General features: G+C 38.9%; 1 protein-coding gene across 4 annotated transcripts in view; it reads left to right on the top strand.

The window, feature by feature from the left end:
* Positions 1-24,655, top strand: part of Tusc3 (tumor suppressor candidate 3) — a 141,063-nt gene that overhangs the window by 33,203 nt on the left and 83,205 nt on the right. For all 4 annotated transcript variants that reach the window (XM_085844013.1, XM_085844014.1, XM_029480733.2 and 1 more), the window contains exons 2-3: positions 6,958-7,127; positions 24,368-24,485. In XM_085844013.1, coding sequence (XP_085700139.1) covers positions 6,958-7,127; positions 24,368-24,485 — 288 coding nt within the window. The remainder of the gene's footprint in view (positions 1-6,957; positions 7,128-24,367; positions 24,486-24,655) is intronic.

Here is a 24,655-nt window from a genome sequence, read left to right as displayed (position 1 = left end):
CAGATAATGGTGCACATTAAAAATAAGTTACAGTTTCTGTTGCCCATGTAACCCATTCTGAGGTAGTGTCTATCTTTTTCTCTGAGATGAGTTTCCTGTAAGCAGCAAAATGTTGGGTCCTGTTTGTGTAGCCAGTCTGTTAGTCTATGTCTTTTTATTGGGGAGTTGAGTCCATTGATATTAAGAGATATTAAGGAAAAGTAATTGTTGCTTCCTATTATTTTTGTTGTTAAAGTTGGCATTCTGTTCTTGTGGCTGTCTTCTTTTAGGTTTGTTGAGGGATTACCTTCTTGCTTTTTCTAGGGCGTGGTTTCCGTCCTTGTATTGGTTTTTTTTTTTTTTTTTTTTTCTGTTATTATCCTTTGAAGGGCTGGATTCGTGGAAAGATAATGTGTGAATTTGGTTTTGTTGTGGAATACTTTGGTTTCTCCATCTATGTTAATTGAGAGTTTGGCTGGGTATAGTAGCCTGGGCTGGAATTTGCGTTTTCTTAGTGTCTGTATAACATCTGTCCAGGCCTTTCTGGCTTTCATAGTCTCTGGTGAAAAATCTGGTGTAATTCTGATAGGCTTGCCTTTATATGTTACTTGACCTTTTTCCCTTACTGCTTTTAATATTCTATCTTTATTTAGTGCATTAAAAGTTGTCATTGACACTTGGTAATGACAATCTCACACATTTATGTTAATAAGGTAAGATGCATTTTAACTTGGTTTGGGTAATAGTGCATGCTTTGTATTGTTCCCTTGGGCTTTTCTAGTAGATATCAAATCAGTTATGGTAAGCCACAGGTGCCCTGGAATAAGTTACTGCTGACTTTAAGAGAAGGTGACCATGCTTGAGATAAGACCTTAGAAAGTGACTACTCTGCTCATTCTCGGAGGAAGGTAGAGCAAAGTTATCATCTAACTGAAAAATAGTAGTTCATCCAGATATGGATACTGCAAATAGAGGAAAAGAGTAGAGGTCTTGTCCTTTCTGTGGTGTCTAAGTATTCTGCTTTCTACATTTATAGTTAGTGATATGTACACACACCGGTGGATAAGCACACACACTTATATTTGGTCCTAGACGTTTGTTTATGACATGTTGTTGTCATTTAAAGACTGTAGGCATGTAGAAAGGACACTGGCATGACTTACACCTCAGAGATGCTTTATTAGTGGGGTTACAGCTTCACAGCCTGAAGTGGGAGGAAAAGAGACTTCAGTTCCTGAGGATAGGAGAGTCGTAGCATTGGGACTTAGTGCATTAGGAGACTGAAGTGAGAGACTTGGTTTTCAAAGTAGAGTTTCAGTATACCATACACAACATCATGGGGGTGTCAGACCACAGACCCTAAGTTGCAAAGCATAAAGGGAGTTCTCACTCTCACATATTTTCAGGGAGAGAGGGTTAAGTTCATCACCAGTTGGTCTAGGCTTTTTGTTAGGAGTCATGGTAAGAATGCATTAGGTAAAACAGCAAGGTTTTCTTTGTATGGAAATTAGGGGGAGTTCAGCTTGTCAGCATTTGCAAGCAGTAGAGAGAGACCTCAGCTCTCAGAACCATAATGCCACAGCATGTGTTACTTACCAATCTGGAGCACAGTGGTTGTCAGTATAGGGTGTTCAATGATCTCTCAGAATCTGCCCATCCAGCCTTCCAATACTGGTCTTAGGATGTGCAGTGCACCGTTCCTTATACTTTATGTGTGTGGTGCGACTCTGAACCCGATCCTCATGTTTGCATGGCTAGCACTGTCGTAAGTGAGCCACCTCCCAGCTGCTCCTTCACTTGTTAGTTATCCATACTAATTGTGGCACTGAAAATTAGATTCAACCTAGGTATCCATTAACAAATGTATGGGTCATAAACACACACACACACACACACACACACACACACACACACACGGTTGGGACACAAAACACATCAAAAACAAACGCAGGCAATGGAGTTTTATTCAGATACTAAGTACAAAATTATATTATTTGTGGGAAAATGTAACTGGGACTTATTACATTAGTCAGAATTATACAGACTCACAAAAATAATGTAAATCCCACCTTCTTTATTTTCCTGTGTGTGTGCGCATTTATAAAACCTGAAAATAGAAGGGGGGCTATTTGAAATAGGAAGGAGACTGTCCAGAGCTAGGGCAGGAGATGGCGTAGCAGGCTGGCTATGATCAGAGTGCATGATAGATTTAAACACAGTAGCACTTGAAAGCCATCACTTTGTATAATAAAAATATGCTAATGCAAAATTTTAAACTGTATTTATGATTAGATCAAAGAATTAAGGATATGATCTAATTAGTAAGCGAGAGAACATAATTGTGAGAAATACTTTGCCCTAAAATACTAATGCAAATTAAAATAATTAAAATTTTTCACTATTTCAGAGGTGTACACACATGCACGTGTGTAAATGAAAATGAGAATTGATACCACAATCTGGCCAGAGAGTAGTGACTCTCACATTCTAACACACCAGTACATTGTAGAGAGCTTTGAGGCAGTATTGTCATTGGAAACAGAAACATAAATAATTCATCTGCCAGATGACACAGATGGATGAGTGTTTCTTTAAAAGATGTGGCAGTTTGTAATGGCGAAACTATATATGATTGCAGTTCTACTTTTTTCAAGGCATAAATACACAGAAATTTTGTTTTTCTTTCCTTCCTTCTTCCTTCCTTCTTTCCTTTTTTCTTTTTTCAGTGGTTAACATGACTTTTAGCCTAGCATTTGAACCATAGTGTTTGTCAACTTGTAGGATATAAATAATAAAGAACTTTCATTGGTACAGTTCCTTTTTTTTTAATTAGGTATTTTCCTCATTTGCATTTCCAATGCTATCCCAAAAGTCCCCCATACCCACCCCCCCAATCGCCTACCCACCCACCCACTCCCACTTTTTGGCCCTGGCATTCCCCTGTACTGGGGCATATAAAGTTTGCAAGTCCAATGGGCCTCTCTTTCCAGTGATGGCCTACTAGGCCATCTTTTGATACATATGCAGCTAGAGACAAGAGCTCCGGGGTTCTGGTTAGTTCATATTGTTGTTCCACCTATAGGGTTGCAGACCCCTTTAGCTCCTTGGATACTTTCTCTAGCAACTCCATTGGGAGCCCTGTAATCCATCCAATAGCTGACTGTGAGCATCCACTTCTGTGTTTGCTAGGCCCCGGCATAGTCTCACAAGAGACAGCCATATCAGGGTCCTTTCAGCAAAATCTTGCTAGTGTATGCAATGGTGTCAGCGTTTGGAGGCTGATTATGGGATGGATCCCTGGATATGGCAGTTACAGAGACAAAGTTTAGAGCTGAGACAAAAGGTTGGACTATCTAGAGACTGTCATTGGTACAGTTCTGAGGGCTTATCAGTATTTCCTAGTGAGGAACTATGTAAAGGTATACCATTGGAAGGGATTTGGTTAAGTGATAAACTTTGACCATTCTAGGGAAGCACTATTGTGTGTTTTGTTTGTCATTTTAAAAGCAAATATAACTTCTTTAGTCTTTTTGTCCTTCATAGAAACGATTCCCTTACTTAGGACCTTCTGTTGGTGACTAGGCCAGTTAATGAGTGTGCTCTTCCATAGGGTGAATAGCGCTGGGCAAACCTAGATTCCATCTTGGTGGTCTTCAGCACAGGTTCCCATGGAGTATTTGTTAAGATAGGGAAATATTTTTGTGTTAAATATTTGGTGGATCTTTCCTCTGAAGCTTTGAAACCTTAAAACAGTCTAAAAGCTAGCTAGTGATGCCAGGGATGTTTTAAGATATATAAGGAAGCTAAATACAGAGTTGTCTTGGAACTCAAATTGGAGAGTGGGAGGGGCAGATACAAAGGGTCAGCTACCCACCCATTCCATTCAGAGGGTAGTTATAGTCTATATTCCCCTTTAAACACAAGTATCAGAAGTAGAATTTAATGTCTAAATGGTACGTAAACAACCTGTGTGTCATGTTGGATGTTCAGCAGTTTGGATCATGCCTGTAAGTTGCCTGTTTTAAAGAGAAAGCTGCTCGGTATTATGTGCAGGCACGTCTCCATGGAGCGCTCGTGTTTCATGTTTCTACATATCTCAGTACAAGCGCCAACAGGCTTCATATTGTGCTGTCTTTTCAAGGACATTGCTATATAAAATGCTCTGAAGATTGGGATAGCATCTCCCTCCTGGCCAGAGGGCAGATTTACTTCTTGTCTATAAAAGTAGAAACATTTTTTTCTCTCCAGGGTAAAGGTTGGGAAGATTCACTAGCAGTTCCTTTAAAAGATTGGTGTTTCCACGGCAGAGAAGCTGGCTCAGACAGTAAAGCTGTTGCTGGAGTATAAGGATTTGAGTCTCACTCTCAAGCACCTGGTAACATCTGTATTCCAGTGTGGTCTCTGAAGTTCCAGCCAGCATAGCTGAATTATGAGCTCCAGGTTTAGTGAGAGACCCCAACTAAAAAATCAGAGTGCAACATTCATCTTTAGTTTCCACATACCCCCCAAGCACACACATTCACACCCATGACTGTACATATAGATATGAACATGTGTATGTGCCACATACACAAACACACATGTAAAACCAAAGACTGCCGTTTCTTAAGCATTGGATTCTTGAGCTGTCTTATGACCCAGTCACTGCTTACATGGCATCCACTGTCACATGAACCCACTTGGAGTCACTTGGCTCCTACTGGGTGCTAATGGCAGTGTGAAATCCACCCTGAGGAATTCTCTGAGAATTCCTTCTAGTCTCTAGAATTATGATAGTTTGTAAGTAGATTCAAACACTTAAGTTGTATTTTAACAGTTTTAACCGATAGTGTATAATTGTGTGTTTAGCACCCCCCCCCCATAATTTGAAGACATTCACAGTGTATATTTGTGTTTAATTAGAAGACTGTATGAAAGTGCCCTAGGAACTCAGAATAGTAACGGTTTCTCAGACCAGTTCCCTCAGCCCTGTTCAGTGACACTCATCTGCTTGCTTGCTGGTTTGGAGATTCTGTTTTTGCTTAATGATTGTGATTCATAAATGTTTAAGATATTTTATATTTATAATGTATCTACTAGTTAAATTTCAAAAGCCTAAAAGAATCTTTAGGTAACATGGATCATTGAGCTTCAGACTGAAGAGTTGGAACCTTTTATATAAATCTTCCGAATCTCTCATCAGCGTTCTGTAAGGTGCACGAGTCCATTGAGCTGAGTGTGTGTTCCCATACTGGTTCTAGCATTAATCTCAGAACTAACCCTGTCTGTATGGGGTATGCTTATGGATTAGAACGGTCTTCCCAATGAATTTTTATTTGTTTTTTCAATTTCATACGATTATTAATCTCCTAATGAAAATGGACTCGTTTTCAGTTAAATTTGTCTGCATATATGTGTGATTGTTTTCAAGGTAGTTAATTTCAGTTCTTGTCTTTTTTTATAGCAAAATTATCTCATTAAAAAACCTAACAGTGAACCTAATAGCTGTCATTCCTTCCCTTAGGTTAGCATGCCATTGTCTGTTGATCTGAGTGCTGTGCCTGCACCTCAGCCAGTGCGCTTGCCCTCCTCCTGTCCCTTCCTGAGTGCTCCTCAGCCAGTGTGCTCTCCCTCCTCCTGTCCCTTCCTTTGCTTTTGATTCAGCTTTTCCCTTTGCTCTGGTAGGCACAGAATACTTCACTCAGGGCTTTGTTTGTTTGTTTGCCTTTTTTTCTTTAAAGCGAGATAAGATGCCTGTCTTCCTGCTTATGTACATATCCACCTCTTGCAGTTCCTAGGGACCCACTCTGAGTGTTCTTGAGAGGGAGAGAAAGAGATCGTGTTTCTCCCCAAATCATATATAGAGCTGGCTTAGATACAATTCAAGCCTGTCTCTTAACACTGACACCTGTAGCTTGTGAGAGCAAGGACAGTCTTTTTTCCTCCCCAATGGGTGCCCTCTCTTCCCCATGCCCTCTCTGGACCAGAATACCAGTGGAATTCTTGCCTCGTGTGTGTGTGTGTGTGTGTGTGTGTGTGTGTGTGTGTGTGTGTGCATTATCATTCAATCTCTGCCTGGTCCACATTCATCACTTCCCTTACTTCTGTCACTGCAGACTCATTTCTCTTGGTTTTGACCTTTATAAATAAAATTACACAACACTCTTTTTATGCAGTTTTGTACTTGAAAGATTTCTCTGTCGTTGCATGTTAAATGCTAAAAGGGAAATATTCTGACAGAGAGCCTCCCACTCCACAGCCTTCTCTCTCTCTCTCTCTCTCTCTCTCTTGTTCTCTCTCTCTCTCTCTCTCTCTCTCTCTCTCTCTCTCTGTGTGTGTGTGTGTGTGTGTGTGTGTGTATGAGATAATCATCTTGGGTAGAGCTGCTGCCTTGATCTTACTGGCTTGTCCTTTCCTTGCCCTTTGAGTAGCACAAGTTTCCTTAAGTCTGTTTTCCCTCTACCGTGGCGTTGTGTGTTGCTGGCTCCTTCAGGAGCCACCACATGAGACTTGCAGGGCACTTGCTGCTGGGCCACTCCTTAGTGTGCAGCCAGCCTGTCTGCCTTGTTCTTGTTAGAAGCTTCTGGAGTTGGCTGGCTTTTTAAAATAGAGTGAACAGAATTTTTAGCTGTATTTAGAGTAAATATTGGGCAAATGTATTTTTTTTTTCACTAAGAGCTGAAATTTGAGTTACTATAATACCTTTTTATAGCCCTTAATGTCATTTGCGAAAATGAAATATTTTGTGCAAGTAAGGTCAATGAGGAATTAATATATTTACTGAAATAAAGACCATTAACAAAGATTAATTTAGATTAAGAATAGAACCTTCATATAATTCTATTTATATGTAATCTAATCGGAAAAGTTTTAGCTTCTCATGAATTATTTATGCAGTACAACAAATATAGACTTATTAAGCAAAGAGAAAAGAATGGGATGGAAGTGAATCCAAGGGAGTAACACCCTGTAACTTTTAAATATTCTGCTTAATTATAGAACCTTTTGGCTGAAAAAGTGGAGCAGCTGATGGAATGGAGTTCCAGGCGCTCGATCTTCAGAATGAACGGTGACAAGTTCCGGAAGTTTGTAAAAGCCCCACCTCGGAACTACTCCATGATCGTCATGTTCACTGCTCTGCAGCCTCAGCGGCAGTGTTCTGTGTGCAGGTAAGCTGTAGACAGGAAACCTTGAGAAAAGCAGCAGCCTACCTTAGACTTAGAGCGAGATAGACATGTATAAGAAAATTCAGCAAGTTTTAGTGTAAGAATTGAAAAGTAGGCTGTCAGTCAGATTGTTGACCAGTGTCACAAGTATTTGTTAAAACTGACTTCTCATCATATGTGTAGTTTTTTATCTTAATAGATCAGGAGGCAGTAGCTGTGGTCTATGAAGTACTTCTCTCCTGTACTGTGTCTAAAATATTTTCTAAAGGGAGAGTCTTGGTTTTCTAGGGAAGTCCACTCATTTTTTGGTGCTTCTTCAAAACTTTTAACTACATGACAGAAGCAAACAATTAGAAAGGAATTAAGTGTTTGTCTGGGTGGAACTTTTAGCAAGAGCAAATACAGTCATGTGCAGTGTGTATTGAGATAATGGTAGAGCCCCTGGTAGGATTTGTAAGAAGTAATACAGAGATTCTCTCTTACTTGGTATCTCTGTGGCAGAACATCTGAGAACAAGCAACAGAAAGCAGGGAAAGATTCATTTGGAGTCAGGCTTTCAGAGGTTATAGTTTATTTTCAATTGGTTCTGTGTTTTGGGGCCTGTAGTGGTAGAAGGAAGGCAATCCAAAGCAAATCAAGGATCCACAGCTGAGTAGAGAAACCGCTTCCTAGGTGCTCTGGATTTATCAGGGGATGGAGTCACTCGTGTATGTGTGTATATGTGTGTGTGTACATGTGTACACACACATGTGAAGTTATGTGCATTCATGATCCAGTAACTTCTCAATAGTGCCAGCAGCTGCTGTCAACACAGGAATCTAGGGGACACATATTCAAACCATAGTTTCCTGTATATGACTTCTCCAGCACCTTCTAGAAGTCATACCTTGCAAAACTACAATACCTCATTGTAAACAAATACTTGGCATTGATCGGTCAAGATACAGAGGGGATAAATCATCATTTTTTTTCAGCCTTATCTACTCCATATTTCATCCTGTGCCTTGAATTTGGCAGCTAGCTAATTGATTTCCCATTTGTATAATTTTGTTATTTCAAAATGTTATGTAAATTTAATCATTGTAGAACCTTTTGGAATTGCCCTTCTTTTTGAGTTAGCATAATTCCTTCAAACGCCATCCAAGTTGTTGCATTTATCAACAGCTTGTTCTTTTTATTACTGAGTAATGATTTCATAGTGCAGATGTTCTGCGGTTTATTTATCAGTGTGTCTGTGCTAGGCCACGGGCACACTGTTTTGCAAAATGACCTGTAGGTCTGTGTCAGGTGCATGGAAATTACTTTGAAACAAATGAATTTCAAACGGGAATTGATCACCCTTTCCAAGTTTTTATATGTATATATTAAAAAAAAAAGTCTGATTTAATCCTAAGCCCAAAGCATTTCCTATCACAAGCATTGTTGATTCAGCATATTTAGCTTGTTCAAATAAAACAACTGAACATTTTCATAATGGCTAGTGATGATTAGTGCCATTTTAATCTTAAACATCTTATTTTTTTTGTCATCTTGATACCTTCAATGAAATAGTCCATATTTCTTCTATAGATAATTGATTGTTCCCTCTGAGCTATATACCATCATTTTGTGTGTGTGTGTTGCATATGTATATAGCTCACTGCTTATGTATGTAGCTAAGGCTAATCTGAGACTAGCTGTGTGGCCTTGGCTGGTCTTAAATTTGCAGTCTACAGTGTCAAGATTGCAGGTGTGTGTCTCCATGCCTTATTGTATATCCGTGCATTATGAACTGAGCCTCACAGGGTGTTGGAGACACTCTGAGATGCCACCCTTTCATCATTGACTTCCTTTTTCCCCACTTGAATTTTTCTGGTTCTTTCTCTTTTCGGTGTAATGTTGGATGATTTTTGCACTGCTATTTTAATATTTTATAATTCTGGATAGTCTTTAAAAAGTTCCAAGTACCTTTTCAAAAATCTGTGCTCTCCATTTTGAGACATTGCTGCCTTTTGCTTCTGTTTGAGGAAGATGAAGTTTCTGGTGTCAGTGGTTGCCTGCAGAGAGGCTGGGCACTGAGCTTCCGGGTTCCTTTGAGTCCTCCACAAGTCACCCTGTTCTTCCTTCACAGTCAGTTTACTCTCAGTTTTCAGAATTCAATTCTCACCTCCCTCCTGATCACCATCAAAGACTTTGGCCAATATAATGGTTAATTATGAGTATTCAGTACAATTCTCAGTTCCCTTAAGTGCTAGCTCCAAACTTCCTTTGCTAAATCATAGAGTGGAGAATATTCTCATAATTGCTCAGATGTGTTCTTGCACACATCTGTTCATCTCCAGGACTGACTCTTCTAGGAACAAAGCAGCTCCTTTTAAAGGTGTTATTCGGGATCAGTAGATTTTTAAAAAATCAAGTTAAGAAAAGTAAAAACTTTCATTTTTGAATCAAACAAAGTTTATATATAAATATAATCATGATGACATGTTAGAGATTAATATAGTATTATTGTACTTAAACTGAAACATAGTAAATTACAAATATATTTTGACAAGTTATCAACTGGCTATTATATGTCTGTGTATGTACACACTTGTGATTCTTTCTTCTGAAAGGTATATCTGATAAAATCTATTTTATGGATGACATTAAAGCTGAGAGATTAGCTAATCTGTCTGATGTCATGGAGCCAGGGTGGGGATCTGTGACTGGAGAGATCTTAGAGCCTAAAGCTTTCCTTAGGTGCACGCGTTTGTCCTTGTCCTGTGTCTTGTTTTTGTGTATCTAACAAAGATGCATCAGCCAGCACTTCCTACTGTGATGGTTGTCTTAAGGCAGCAGCTCTGAAGATCCAGTGTTTAGTGTTCTAAGCCAAAGCCATGTGGGGCAGAACTCACTGGATTTCTTTGACTCTAGTGAAGTCACTTGTAGGATTAGGTTCTCAATTAGCAGATAAGATGAAGACTGTGTGTGAATTACATTTTACTTGCATGTTGACTAAGCCCATCATAACTGGTTTGGAGACTTCAGTCCCTGAACTCTAGCTCTGAACTTTCACTCATTTGCTCAAGTCCTCAAACAAGGCATTTCACTTTGTCACAGACTAGAAAGTCCCCTTGGGTTCACCTTTTCTCTGTCTTGTGGTTTAGTTGATACACGAGAAATACTTTAGACTTTAGGGAAAATGTTAAATAATTTCAAAGTAGAAACAACACTACAGTTATTACTTCAGCAATTTATGTTGAAGGCATCCAGTGTAAATCAGTCTGTTGGTGGTCTCTGAGTTTCTTTGTCAGGTTGTCTATTCCCAGGTCTTTACTGTTTGTCATGCCTATTATTACTGATAGATGTGATATTGTAGCATTTTCCTGATCTCTTTTCTGAATTCTGAATTTAAGGTCTTGCTTTAATCTCTGATCTCTACCCCAACTGTAATTTCAAACATACAGGAAATTGGGACAGTATAATATTTGACCTCAGTGTTACTCATTACAAAGGTTTTACAAAATCTTTACAAAAGATTTTACAGTTTACCACCTTTGATTTTGTTCTCTTTCAAGTAAAGGTGGAAGAGCCACAGTGAGACGTCAGCAGAGGATGACCACTGGAGTGGTCAGTCAGTGCCTGCCACCAGGACTAAACTCAGGAGAGGGCTTGCTTTTTCTTTTCCCTACTTGTTTTATTCTTATAGCAACATACCTTCTACTTAGAAAAAAAACCATGGGAAAAATCAACAATTTTGCCACATAAAAGGACCACTGTTGACATTTTATTTCAATTCCAGTTCCATTCATTTATCTGTACAGAAATATACTGTTTTCTTAATTAATATAATATATATATTAATTAATTAATATATTTTTTCACAGTCCAGTCATCTGCCCTCCCACAGTTCTTCATCCAATTTCTACCCCCCACCCCACTCCCTGTACTCCCCTGTCTTCAAGAGGATTGTGCCCCACCCCCACCCCCACCCCCCACCAGTCTTCCACACTCCCTTGGGTCTGCCTCAAAGTCTTTCAAGGGTTAGGCATGACTTCTTTCACTAAAGCCAGACCAGGCAGTCCTCTTTATATATGTGTTGTAGCCTTGTACCAGCTAGTGTATGCTACCTGGTTGATGGTTCAGGGTCTGAGAGATCTCAGGGCGTTGGGATAGTTGAGACTAATATTCACCCTATGGGGTCACCCTCTTCAGCTTCTTCCAGCCTCTTCCTAATTCAATCACAGGGGTCCCCGACTTAAGACCAATGATTGGACTCACTCAGCTGCTTGTTGGACATCTCAGAGGGCAGCCATGCTAGGCTCCTACCTGTAAGCACATCAGAGCATCAGTAATAGTGTTAGGCCTTGGAGCCTCCTCTTGAAATGGATCCCAAGTTGAATCTGGGAGGGAGAGGGGATGGGACAGGGAAAAGGAGAACATGATCAAGTATGGGGGGTGGAATAGGAGAAGCCCTGAGGGCCAGCAGAATGAATGGAAATATGCCATCTCAGAGTGTGGGGGGTGGGTTGGGAGGTGGGGGTACCCTCTAGACAGTACCAGAGACCAGAGAGGTGAGAGACTCTCAGGGCTCAAAGGGAGGGACCTTAGATGAAATGTCCAACAGTGGGGAGAGAGAACTTGTAGAGTCTAATAACTCCAGTAGAAAGACAGCGTATCACGTGGAGGGATGGGGTTGCCATCCCACAGTTGAAAACTCTGACCCAGAATTGTTCCTGTCCAAAAGAACTGCAGGGATAAAAATGAAGAAGAGCCTGAGGGAAAGGCAGTCCAGTGTCAGGGCCAACTTGGAAGAAGGCTTTAAGGTGAAGCCACGCATACACAGTCTGAGCCCCTTTATAGTGCCTCTTGACCCAGTCAGTGTTGATCTGTTTATTTGATTGTTATACCTGTTACTTTCTTCTACTTTGTCATCCTCACATGTTAAATTAAATGACTTTTTTTTGTTTTAATGACATTGACATTTAAACAACAACAACAAAAAAGGGAGAATCCAAGATCTTGTTGCATATAATTTCCCATGAGTTATTTTCTTGTAATTAGATTATTATTATTATTATTATTTAGCATAGAAGTGACATAAAGGTCATTCATGTATTCTCATGTCATATTGAGAGGCAAAATGGAAGGTTGTTGAGACTCCAGTGTTGAGATTGAATATAGGTGATGCTCTTGCAATCTGTGATTTGTCCAGTAATTTTTCTTTTTCTCCATTGCAGTTCATATCTGGGAGAGGTAATTGGATTTGGAGGGAAGATATTTCACTATTGTCTTTTGTTTATTGTTGTAAACTTTCACTTATCTCATATCCTTTTGAGTTTTATTTCATTAATTTCAACCCTGATCTTTAATTATTTCTTTCTATTGCTTTTAGGTTTGACTGGTTTCTTTGACTACTATTGTATAAGTGCTTTTGCTGTATCCTACAGATTATAATATCATGTGTTTCCATTGCTTCTATAAAAATTTTCCTTCTCATTGATTATGTAAGAATTCACTTAGTAATTAAACACATATGGTTCAATTTCCAAGTTTGTATTGCTTTTGTAGTTTCTCTCACTGTTGATTTTTTATTATATTTTGTTACAACAATAAAAATAGGACATTAGTTCTTCATCTTTTTAATGTATATTAAGGCTTCATTTGTGATCTCAAATATGATTTATTTTAGAGACAGTTCCAGTTCTATGAATTTATGAAAATCATGTGTTCTGTAGTGGATGGATGGATGGAGTAGTCTGTATATGTCTCCCATGACATTTTCAGTATAGTTTAAGATTACAATTTGGTGACATTTTTTTTCCAGCTCGATGTGCTACATTTTGATGACCATGAGGTGGTATCAAGACCACCTATTATTGTATTAGGTCCTATATGCCCAGTTATGTCCTGTAATGTTTGGTTTTTGCTGTTGGATATAGCAATTTTCAGTGCATATGCATTTCAGTTACCAGTATGTAGTTAACTTGTTTGTTTCTATTTGTTTGTTTGTTTTTGCTAATTTTGGCTCTAGATATGCTCTCACATATCATATAGCTCTTGATTGTTCTTGGGTTCTATTTGCTTAAATATTATTTACTATCTTGTCTTTATTTTTTATATGTGTTTGCTAGTGAGATATATTCTAGACAGGGACAAAAAGAAAACATTGCATCATGATTTTGAAGCCCTTATGTCAATCCTAGAATTGGTCAGTTACTGTCTTTTCAGTTCAAGGTTACAGTGAAAGCTTTGAATTTATTCTTGTCAATTTTTTGATTTGTGATGTTTTATTTTTCTCATTTGCATATCTATTGTTGCTGTGGGGTTTATTATTTCTTTCTGTGTTCTTTATAGTATATGTCTTCTATTTTTGAAGGCACTTTTGATGTAGTAGTCACGAATTCCTTATGTGTGTTTTATAAGGTCTTTGTTCCTGCCTTAATTTGCAATGATGATTTTAATGGATCTAGTAAGTAATATTGTTGCCCTCTACCCTCCAACTCTTGAAGTACTTGACTGGCCTTTAAAGTTTCTCCTGAGAAATGTTCTGTGTTATTCAGTGTGTTTGCTTTTATAGGAGAGCTAGTGCTTTCTCCTTTCTCTGCGTATTGTACAAAAGTAGGATACTTCTAGTGGTTCAGGCCCTTGTGACCATAGAATGGCACACCCTCCATGCCTATCCCTGTGTCTAGTGGTTCAGGCCCTTGTGACCATAGAATGGCACACCCTCCATGCTTATCCCTGTGTCTAGTGGTTCAGGCCCTTGTGACCATAGAATGGCACACCCTCCATGCCTATCCCTGTGTCTAGTGGTTCAGGCCCTTGTGACCATAGAATGGCACACCCTCCATGCTTATCCCTGTGTCTAGTGGTTCAGGCCCTTGTGACCATAGAATGGCACACCCTCCATGCCTATCCCTGTGTCCAGTGGTTCAGGCCCTTGTGACCATAGAATGGCACACCCTCCATGCTTATCCCTGTGTCTAGTGGTTCAGGCCCTTGTGACCATAGAATGGCACACCCTCCATGCTTATCCCTGTGTCTAGTGGTTCAGGCCCTTGTAGACCATAGAATGGCACACCCTCCATGCTTATCCCTGTGTCTAGTGGTTCAGGCCCTTGTAGACCATAGAATGGCACACCCTCCATGCCTATCCCTGTGTCTAGTGGTTCAGGCCCTTGTGACCATAGAATGGCACACCCTCCATGCTTATCCCTGTGTCTAGTGGTTCAGGCCCTTGTGACCATAGAATGGCACACCCTCCATGCTTATCCCTTGTATCTAGAAAGTGTATAGGAGCAACTATGCTGAAGCCCCTCATAAGTGCAAGGTCCTCAGGCTTTTGGCTTTCTCTCTGTTTTTGCTGTGTGTTCAAGAATCCAGAATGGGTTTACAAGGGTCTAGCCATGCTTACCTGCATCATAGCTTTGGATATTTATTTTTATTTTTTTACTTTTACCAGTATCAAAACATTACTTACTCTTTCAGTTAAACTTTTTGCTGATGAGATGAGCTGCATGGTGGCTTTTAGGGGGGCTCGGGGTGTAGCACATCAGTAGAGCATCTGCACACTGCACAGTGTATTCTCAGAGTGCTATTCTATCCTTGGGGTTGGGAGAAAAGGGAGGCAGTATAGTAACAGCGGCGGTGGTGATGGTGAGCATGGGAAAGGTGGGCTGGAATTCAAGGCTTTGTGCACTTTTGTGCTTAGAAGAATTTTATTAAATGAAGGAGGGAGTATATTGGTGACAAACAAAATAAATTCCAATGTTGAAAACTTTGTGTAACCACTATAGAAATGAATAGACTAGAAGAGTGATGCATGACTTCTTTCTGAAGCTTGTGAGGTTATAACTGAAGTGGTTCTGTGATTTCTGTCAAACGTGAAGTCCTAGGAGCTGCTGTTGAGCATTCCAAATAAAGACTGAAGGCTCTACATTTTTTCAAACTTTTTCCAATTTTTTATTAGGTATTTTCTTCATTTACATTTCAAATGCTATCCCGAAAGTCCGTTATACCCTCCCCCACCCTGCTCCCCTACCCACCCACTCCCACTTCTTGGCCCTGGTGTTCCCCGTTCTACATTTTTATCCCTAAAGCTATAGAGATTGATAGTAATACATCATACTTGAGTATGAGGTCTTTGACCTCTGTGAGTTTAAGTTATATTAATTAGCACTTAGTAACATCCTGTTTTCTTGGCCTTACTATGTAAGTAAGTTAATGTAAATTTATAAGAATCTTGATTGCCTAGCGATTACTTCTGTTGTCCAGTACTTTGTTGATAGATTGTTGTCTCTGTTGGAAACACATGGTGAGAATGTTGACGTACTCCTTTTATCTTTTAGCTAGGACCAGCTCACAGAGTTTGCGGTTTGGTTATGTCATAATCCATTCCATTAGTGCTAAGGACCGCTCACTGTGCCTAGGTTGAAAGAACAGGGTGGCTAATGCTGACTGCTTGAAGTCCTTCTGTGACTTGGGGATTTTCTTGTTTTGTTTGTTTTTGATTTGTAATAGTGGACTGTGTGTCTCAGCAGTGAATCTGTAATGATCTCACTTGTAGCATTAACCTGGTGTTCTACAGTAAAGGAAGTCTTCTTACATTACAAGGGGCGTCCTAGGAAACGGACATTTTGCTCATTTTAGACTTTGCTTCAGGCACCCCTTTCTTCTCTGTCAGTTGTTTTCTGTATCATATTTGCTGAAATGAATAAACAAATACATTTCCCCCTCTTAGCTAAGGCTGTATCCTGGATTCGTGAAACCATTTAGAAAATTATGTATAGCTGTTTTGGTGACTCCCAGTGCAGAAACTTTTAGTAATTATGAACTGTTTATCAGTATTTTTGACAATAAGTTCAATTTTGGTTTCTTTTGGTTTTGCATTTGTTGTTTGGTTGTTTTGTTTGATTTGAAACCGGGTCTCACTGTATACTCAAGGAACCCTTTATGTGGACCAGGGTGACCTTGAACTCAAAGAGATTCACCTGCTGCTTCTACCTGCCTCAGTGTAGACTACTCTGGCCTCAAACTCACAGATCTCTTCCTGCCTCTACCTCCTTAGTTGAGTGGTGGGATTAACATTGTGCACCACTATGCTGGCTTACATGTTTTAATAGTCACTGTAATTTTTATTTAAGTTTTATTTTTGTTTTTTTTTTGTTGTTTTTTTTTGTTGTTGTTGTTTGTTTGTTTTGAGACAGGGTTTCTCTGTGTAGCCCTGGCTATCCTGGAACTCACTCTGGAGACCAGGCTGGCCTCGAACTCAGAGGTCCGCCTGCCTCTGCCTCCCAATAAAACAGTTTTATTTTCCTACCTAAGGATATTGAGTAGAAACGAGATAATAAAATTGTATTCATAAACTTTGTAGTGTTCACTATGGGGTTTGGTATTAATTGTGGTAGTTCAAAATTCATTTCCTGAGATGATAATTTGTCTTTTAACCAGTATTTATGGTTACTGATAGTTGGGATGTCAAGTTTTTAGCTGGATATTAGAAGGAACCATAATCAGACACACCTGACTATAGTTTTTCATCTCAGAACAGGCTTGAAATTCTGCAGACTTGATAGATACACATTTTTTAAACTGATATTTACCTAAACTCTTAAGTATCATGAAGGAAAGCAGAGAGATTGATGAGAAGACCTTTCTCATTATTATTTATTATTATTTTATTCTAATTATTAATTTAAATAACCAGAAACCATATATTGGAAAGGGGGGTTGAGGAGTTACTAAGATTCATAGAATGTCTGGAAATTAATATGTCATGCTTATATGCTCTTGTATATTGGATCGGTTATTTGATATGTTTCTAGTGTGTCTTGTGTAATGTGTGTTCTCCAGGTATAGAAAGTTTAGGAGATGGACAAAAGAACACATTTAGATACCCCTGTCACTCATAAAGTCAACTTATGGAGGGGAACTGAAGACCTTGGGATACAGCGCAGAGAGTGAGAAGAGAAGGAACTGCCGAAAAACATGAAACATGAGTTTTTTTTTTAAGATTTATTTATTTATTTATTTATTTATTTATTTATTTATGTATGTATGTAAGTACACTGTAGCTGTCTTTAGACACACCAGAAGAGGGCATCAGATCTCATTACGGGTGGTTGTGAACCACCATGTGGTTGCTGGGATTTGAAGAGCGCCCGACTGCTCTTCTGAAGTAACATGAGTTTTAAAGCTAGTTGTTGGCAGACCGAGCTTTATAGAGCCTTTTGTCATGTACCTAGGCATGTGACAAGCCTCATCATTCTTTCACCTCTTAGCAACCCAAGGGGAAGTGAGTACTCATTGTCATGCAGTGTGTGTGTGTGTGTGTGTGTGTGTGTGTGTGTGTGTAAAACATTTTATCTAGGTTTGTACATCATGAGCTTTAAAGCTTATACTCAAGACCAGATCGTCAGATCAAATGCTGGCTGCAGGGTGTGGCTGCTCTCCTAGCGCTTGGTAGGTGTTAGTTTTACAGTTTATTGCTCATTTATGGGAAGTTATACTTCTGTACACGGTCTTCGTTGGAACATAGAGTACACTATTTGACCTCTGAGACTACAATCCACACTGGCTCATGTAAATAGCCTCTCTTTTCCTAAGCACTCCTTCATGCTACTTTCTTGATGCTTTTCTGAGTATAAATAATTGGAAAATTGGAAAAAAAATACATACTGCACACACACATGCATTGCAAAACTGCTTATACAAAATTCTTGACTGACAACATGATACAGGCTTAATGGAATTGTATTAAAAAATAACGCTGATTTCTGACATGTGCTGAGGGTAGCTCTGAGAACTAAAAACATATTTTTATATTTATAACCAAAGATGTAGTTCCAACCTTTGTCCAATTGAGATTGAGTTCTTGTTGCAGTTATTTCTTACTGTGAGACAGAGGTAGTTTGTTTAATTTCTGCTGTTCACATTTCTCCTTTGAACAAGGATAAAATCAGTATGGGTATCAAAGCCTTATGCCAAAGCAAAACCAGAGATGTATATCTATCAGACACAAGACATCTTTGGTAGATGTAATTGAAAATTCTCACTGTAAACCTGGCTTAAAGTACTCAGCAGTAACCATACCAGTAACCATAAATTGCATTTGCTCCTCAAGTATTATTTCTCTGTGCTAGCTAGCCAGTGTGTTTATGTGACAGACTTCTGAGAGAAGCAACTTAAGGGAGGAAAACTATGTTTTGGCTGATGTCAGAAAGAGTGTGGCAGAGCACCCAGCTCAGACCATGGTGGCAGGGGATCCAGAGGGCAGGGAGGGCACATGGGCTTCCTGCTTCTTCACTTTTGTTCTGTCTGGTCCTCTCTGTGGGATAGCACAAGTCATATTCAGGGCACGTCTTCCTCTTTTAGTTTGTTTGTTTCTTGAGGCAGGATCTTACTATGTAGACTTAGCTTTCCTAGAACTCATTAAGTAGGGCAGGCTGCCCTGAAGTTAATGTGAATCACCTAACTCTGCTTCTAGAGTGCTGGGATTAACAGGGTGTGCCCTCACTCCTGCCTGGATCTTTTCTCTAAGCATACTTAATGGGAATACCATTATAAATTCATCTTGAAGTGCGTTTACTAATTATTTAAGCATCTTTCCATGTACTGAAGTTAATAAGATCAACAATCACAGTGGGTATGTTATCATTAAAACTTTTATTAGTTTTGACTTGTTGACTGATTGTTTTCTACCCATCATTTAAATACTGTGTTTCTAGAAGGTATCAAAGTATCTGGAGGCAAGTAAAGCATTGCTTACTTCTTTGAGGCATCAAAATAATTCATCTGTTGCTTTAGTCATTTTGCAATCGTCATTACTACTTTTATTTTATATGTAATATAATCTTTCTCTGAATGAAGTGTATGGACTTTAAAAAGATTGCTCAGTGAGCAAGTGGAATATCAGTTTGTTTCTTTGCTACCTGTATGTTACTCATCCTGGCATCCACATGTACGCATTTTTGCATTACTCAACTGTACTACTCATAGTTATGTTTACATTATATTTTAATACATTTCTGATGTAGGGTATATACATATTTGAATCAAAATTTGTACTGATATTTTCAGTGTTTATTTTGATTTAGGAAGACAACACAGATACACAAGAAATGCAGAGTTGGCATTGACATAGTCACTGACATGCAAACCTTTACGGTTTGACATGCTTGTTATAAAAGACCTTGTGTGGTATCCCATGCAGGCAGGGTTTAGAGCCTGGCTCGGGGGAAGAAGTGACTAGATTATAACAGCTGAGGTTTCATGAATGGATTAATCCATTGCTGGCTTCAAAATGTGTATAGTAGTTGGTGAGACTGTAGCAGGTGGGCCTAATTGAAGAAAATACATCACTCAGAGCTTGGCCTTCACAGTATGTCTTGACTTGCCCTTCCACTTTCTAGACTCTGCTTCTGGCCACTTTGAGGACCAGAACCTCTTCACATGTTCCTGCCATTATCTTACTATTCCTGTCCTCAGGCCCAAAGTAATGTACAGTCAGTCTGGGATGGAGTAAAACCCTGGAGCTGGCCCCAGGGAGTAAATATTCCCTTTACCGTGGCTGTATTAGTGAGTGAGGCCTAGCCTAACCAGCTTAGCACAAGCAGGAAAGTGAGAAGCTTTCAAAAATGCCTTGAGTGTTGTTACCATAATACCAGAGGCTTCTTCAGGAGGCAAGTTGGCTCCAAAGCTGTGCAATCACTGTCTGTTGAAATCATTTGAGGTTCTATGAAGACATATTCTGAAATAACTAGGTAATTATGTTTATGTATATGTCACTCATAATAAATGCATAACTATAGACAGACAAACTTTTAATATGAATCTAATGTTATGAAGAGAGGCTACTTTTTAAAACATTCCTTAAAATGCTTTAAAGATAAAAATTATATTCATCTTAAATATATAGAATTATAGATGAGTTAATAATCCTTTTTAGTTCTACATAACCTTTAAGAACGAGTATAATGTAAAAAAATTATAGCATTTGAATTAAGTGATTTTTTTTCTTGTTCTCTAATAAAAAATGGAGAAAATTTAATACAAGAGATTTAACAGAACAGTGCCCTGTGGTTATTTCTTAACACTACTAGATCCTTCTCATGCAGCTTGAGTGCCCTCTTCAGGCTCTGTGTGTACATGTGTGAACAAGTCATATGTTCCTTCCATCCCTATGCTTGGAACATTCATTTTTGCTGTTCCCCCTACCCGGGAAAGAAGACATGTTTACTAATGTAGTTATTTATTTGTGTGCACCTGCTGTTTGTGGTATTTGCTTTGAATTTTGAATGACCGTGAGGCCTCAAGTGTGCTAATCACCAGTAACAATATTAGTGTGTGCTTTTAGTACAAGCTGACAAACATGCTAGATTCCATTCTTATCTTTTACCTTTCCTTTCCTTTTCTCTTTCTCTTTTTCTTTTCTTTTTTTTTGTTGTTGTTAGATTTATAAATTCCCTGTTAAGTTAGAGTGTTGGTGGATATAGGGGATAATGGATTTTACATCATTGGACACCTTTATTTCTGAAGCATTACTTGTATTTTGAATAGATAGCATTAATAATACATATTTCTTAAGCATGTTTAATTTAGTTTTGTCTTAGAGATACATTTGTTCATTGGCCCTATTGTTACTCAGTACACTCAAACAGGAGAAAGCGTCTATTTGTTTTGCCAATATGAACATTGCTCAGTTTTGTATTTGCTTTGACTTTCATGGAATCTTTTATTCAAAGTAGAAATATTTCCAAAGCTTTGTCTTAGTATTTGTTTTCCTGTTGCTGTGATAAAATACCCTGATGGCAAAGTAAGCCAGAAAGGGTTCAGTTTACAATTGGAGACTCTTCTCCACCACTGCGTGGAATGCAAGGCAGCATGATCTGGAAGCAGCTTCTTACTCTGTGTAAAAGGCAAAAGCAGAAAGCCCTGAATGGCCTGCATGCCACTTGGAACTCACTCTGTTGTGGTTTGAATGAGAATGGATGGCCCCAGGGGCTCATGTGTTTGCATGCTGAGTTGAGTCCTTAGATAGTAACTATTTGGGAAGGAATGAGGAAGTGTGGCTTGGAGGAGGTGTGTCACTAGAAGTGGGCTTTGAGTCTTCAAAACCCCATGCTGCTGTGCCCAGTTTCTCTCTCTCTCTCTCTCCACCTCCACTCCCATTCCTGTTGCTTGTGATTCTGAATATAAAGTTCTCAGCTACAGCCATGCTGGTTTGCTTCCTGCCATGAAACTAAACAAGCCTCCAATTAAATGCTTTCTATACTTGCTTGGTCATGGAGTCTCTTCACAGCAATGAAATAGTGACTTGGACACTTGCCTTTTCATCAGTCCATGGCCCAGTCCAGGAAATGGTACTGCTCACATTGAGGGTGAGTCTGCCTATCTTCATTAGCCCAGTTGTGAAGCCCCCTCACAGGCATGGCTGCAGGCCACACTTATCTAGGTAATTAGTCAGTGAGATTGCCTTCCCAGGTGATTCTACTTTGTATGAAGTCTCCAATCAAAACTAATGATCTAAGGTTGCACAGAAACTTCAGTTGGATGCCCTGGCTTTCTAGATATCAAAGAAGTGTGTATTCAAAATAGGTCACGTGATTATATATTAGTAAACTTTTTTTCCCCCAACTCGACCATCTCAAATGGGCTCCAGACATTTATCAAAATCTCATTCTCCCTCAGACATGGGGTTGTCAGACACAGTGCAAATTCTGCTTTGCAAAATGTACTTTAAAAAAACAAAAAAACAAGAAACCCTGAAGCTGGTTGCTGTTTATAGAATGAAGCCACAATCCTGTTTATCTCTCAAGTCTTTTTTTTCCCTTATTGTCTAATATGAAGCCTAGATTCTCTTGAACACAGGAACATTTGAGACTAGCTTGTCTATATTCCTGTCTCCCTGTTGGATTTGCTCATAAATTGAGTATTTAGACCTGACTGTTTTTTCCTGCAGCTTTCCAGCCACTCATGGTTCCAGTCCATTTTCTCCCATTTTATGTGTGCAAGTATAAGGCACATCTAAGACTTTGGTTCATATTTATGTGCTGGCATTGCATGAGTGTCTGTTTCTTCCCATGGCCTCTTCTGGTAGACAGTGTTAGCCATATTTCTTTGTTACTGCAGCATCTACTTAAAATACCGAGTAAAAATATCTTTATGTTCTCAAATCCACATTTGCCTATAAGACTGACATTAACACGTCTCTCAATGATTTATTCATTATAATGTTTAGAGCCATAAATACTATTCATTTGCCAAGTAGCATAGATTGCTTCAGCTCTGTTAATTCCTCTTGTTGATGGTTTGCTCTATTTAAGAGAGTACAGCTTGGAATAGATCTGTAATAAGACTGGGTGGGTCATGGTGTTTCTGCTATGTTATCACATTTCCTCTCACCTGTTGTATGGTGTAGTCGTGTTTGTTTGTTTGTTTGTTTGTTTTTATTACACATTTTCCTCAATTACATTTCCAATGCTATCCCAAAGTCATGTTTTATAGTAATAAAGTGAACCAAGTTATTATTCCATTGAAACCAACATAAATGAGAAAAATTATATTATTTTTATAGTATGGTAGATTAGAAGGTCAATGTTGTTCCCCCAAGGCCCTAATCAAGTGAAATAAATCTAAGTTGTCTAAGTGACATGACAGAATTAAAAGTCTCTAATGTGGAAAATACATCTTAAAAAGTATTTATGGGGCTGGAGAGATGGCTCAGTGATTAAGAGCACTGGCTCTTCTTCCGAAGGTCCTGAGTTCAAATCCCAGCAACCACATGGTGGCTCACAACCGTCTGTAATGGAATCTGATGCCCTCTTCTGGGTTGTCTAAGGAGAACCATGCACTCACATACATAGAATAAATAAATCTTTTTATAAAAAGTATTTATTATTTACTGATGAGGTAGGAAAGTGTATTATTCATTATCACTGACAGCAAAACTTGGTGGAACTTCTGGGTTCTAGCCAGTGGGCAATCAATACTTGCAAATAGAACAGCTAGTGTGCATCCAGTAAGTCCTTCTGCATGGTAGCCCAGGGTTTCCGTTGCAGTCAGTGGCACCAGTGAGTATTACAAGTGTAGACTTGGGGTGTCATTCAACAGAAGTGGCAGGTTTTGTACTGACTTTTGAAGAAAGAGGGCATTCTGAACCAAATATTTAGTGTATGCTATAGGAGTGGCCATGGTGTTTTCGTGATGTAGACCACATGGAGTGGGCATGGCTCTAGTGTGGAGGATCTTGTGCTTGTGCATAGGATTTTGTTATGGAATTACAAGTGGTGACTAGGAAATCAGAAGGGTAAAATGAGGGTGGAGTATGAGTGTCAGGACAGAGGGAGCTCACCTTTGATCCATTGGTTTTTAACAGTCTTTTAAAAAGCTTCAGAGAACTTGAACTTACCTGATAGTTTGTATTTGTGTAAGATCTTTCTCTCTTTAAGGAATGCTTCTTGAAGTCAGGGATTTTGAATTTGTCATTTGCACATTGTTTAGTAAATCATGGATTTGTGGATTTAATTGATTATTACATATGTATATTTGATAGACTCTGATAGGCTGGATTAATTTGTAATATGAGATAAGAAAATACAACATCCTCATTTTAGGCCATTTCATTATAAACTGTTATGTTCCAACATTTGTTCCAGTGTCCATGATTTACAGACAAATGGCCAGAGCTTGGTATTATTGCTTGCTTATATAGTTTTTAGGAGTTGATGGACCCGTGTATCTAGCTGTTACAATGTTCATGTAGTAAATTGATGTTATGCTTCTTGCTGTGAAAAGTATTGAACACTTAGCAATACAGATAAAATCATTGTGTTTTCTATGCCTTAAATACAGATGTTTCTGGATTATCTGGTTTATGATACAAAAATTAGTAAGCACACCAATTTTTCTGCTCTCACATAATCAGTCCCTCTTTAGTGTTATATTGCTACATATAGAAACATTTATTACCTATACTGTATACACTTAATCTATACAGATTGATTTAAAATAATAGAAGGAATTCAGTATGCATATGCGTGTGTCTGTACAGCAGTTACACTGTTTTATGGCCAGTTCACTTGTAGTTTGATACACTTGTTTTAGAAAGTGTTTGCTGATCTTCTTATGTGTACGGCAGTGTAGTTTGCAGTTCACCCAAGTCCTAGTGAGATGATGGTCTATCCCATCATTGGTTGACTACCCCAGAGTTGTCTGTTGTAGCAATGGCTCTGGTCACTGCATACTAAAATGTTTTTGTTCTGCTCTATTATCTATTCCAGGCAGGCTAACGAAGAATATCAAATCCTGGCTAATTCCTGGCGTTATTCATCTGCTTTTTGCAACAAACTGTTTTTTGGAATGGTGGACTATGATGAAGGGACAGATGTTTTTCAACAGGTAAAAACTCTGTATGTTATTTTGAAATTCATAACTGAGTTATTTTTGATTAAAATTATATTGTGGTTCAGAAGTGAATGCTCACAGCCATCCTTTGGATGAAGCACAGGGTCTCCGATGAAGAAACTAGAGAAAGTACCCAAGGAGCTGAAGGGGTTTGCAGTCCCTAG

Source organism: Mus caroli, unplaced genomic scaffold, assembly GCF_978045245.1.
Source record: "Mus caroli unplaced genomic scaffold, Mus_caroli_1 scaffold_10, whole genome shotgun sequence".
NCBI lineage: Eukaryota > Metazoa > Chordata > Mammalia > Rodentia > Muridae > Mus > Mus caroli.
This window is presented reverse-complemented; position numbering and strand designations above follow the sequence as displayed.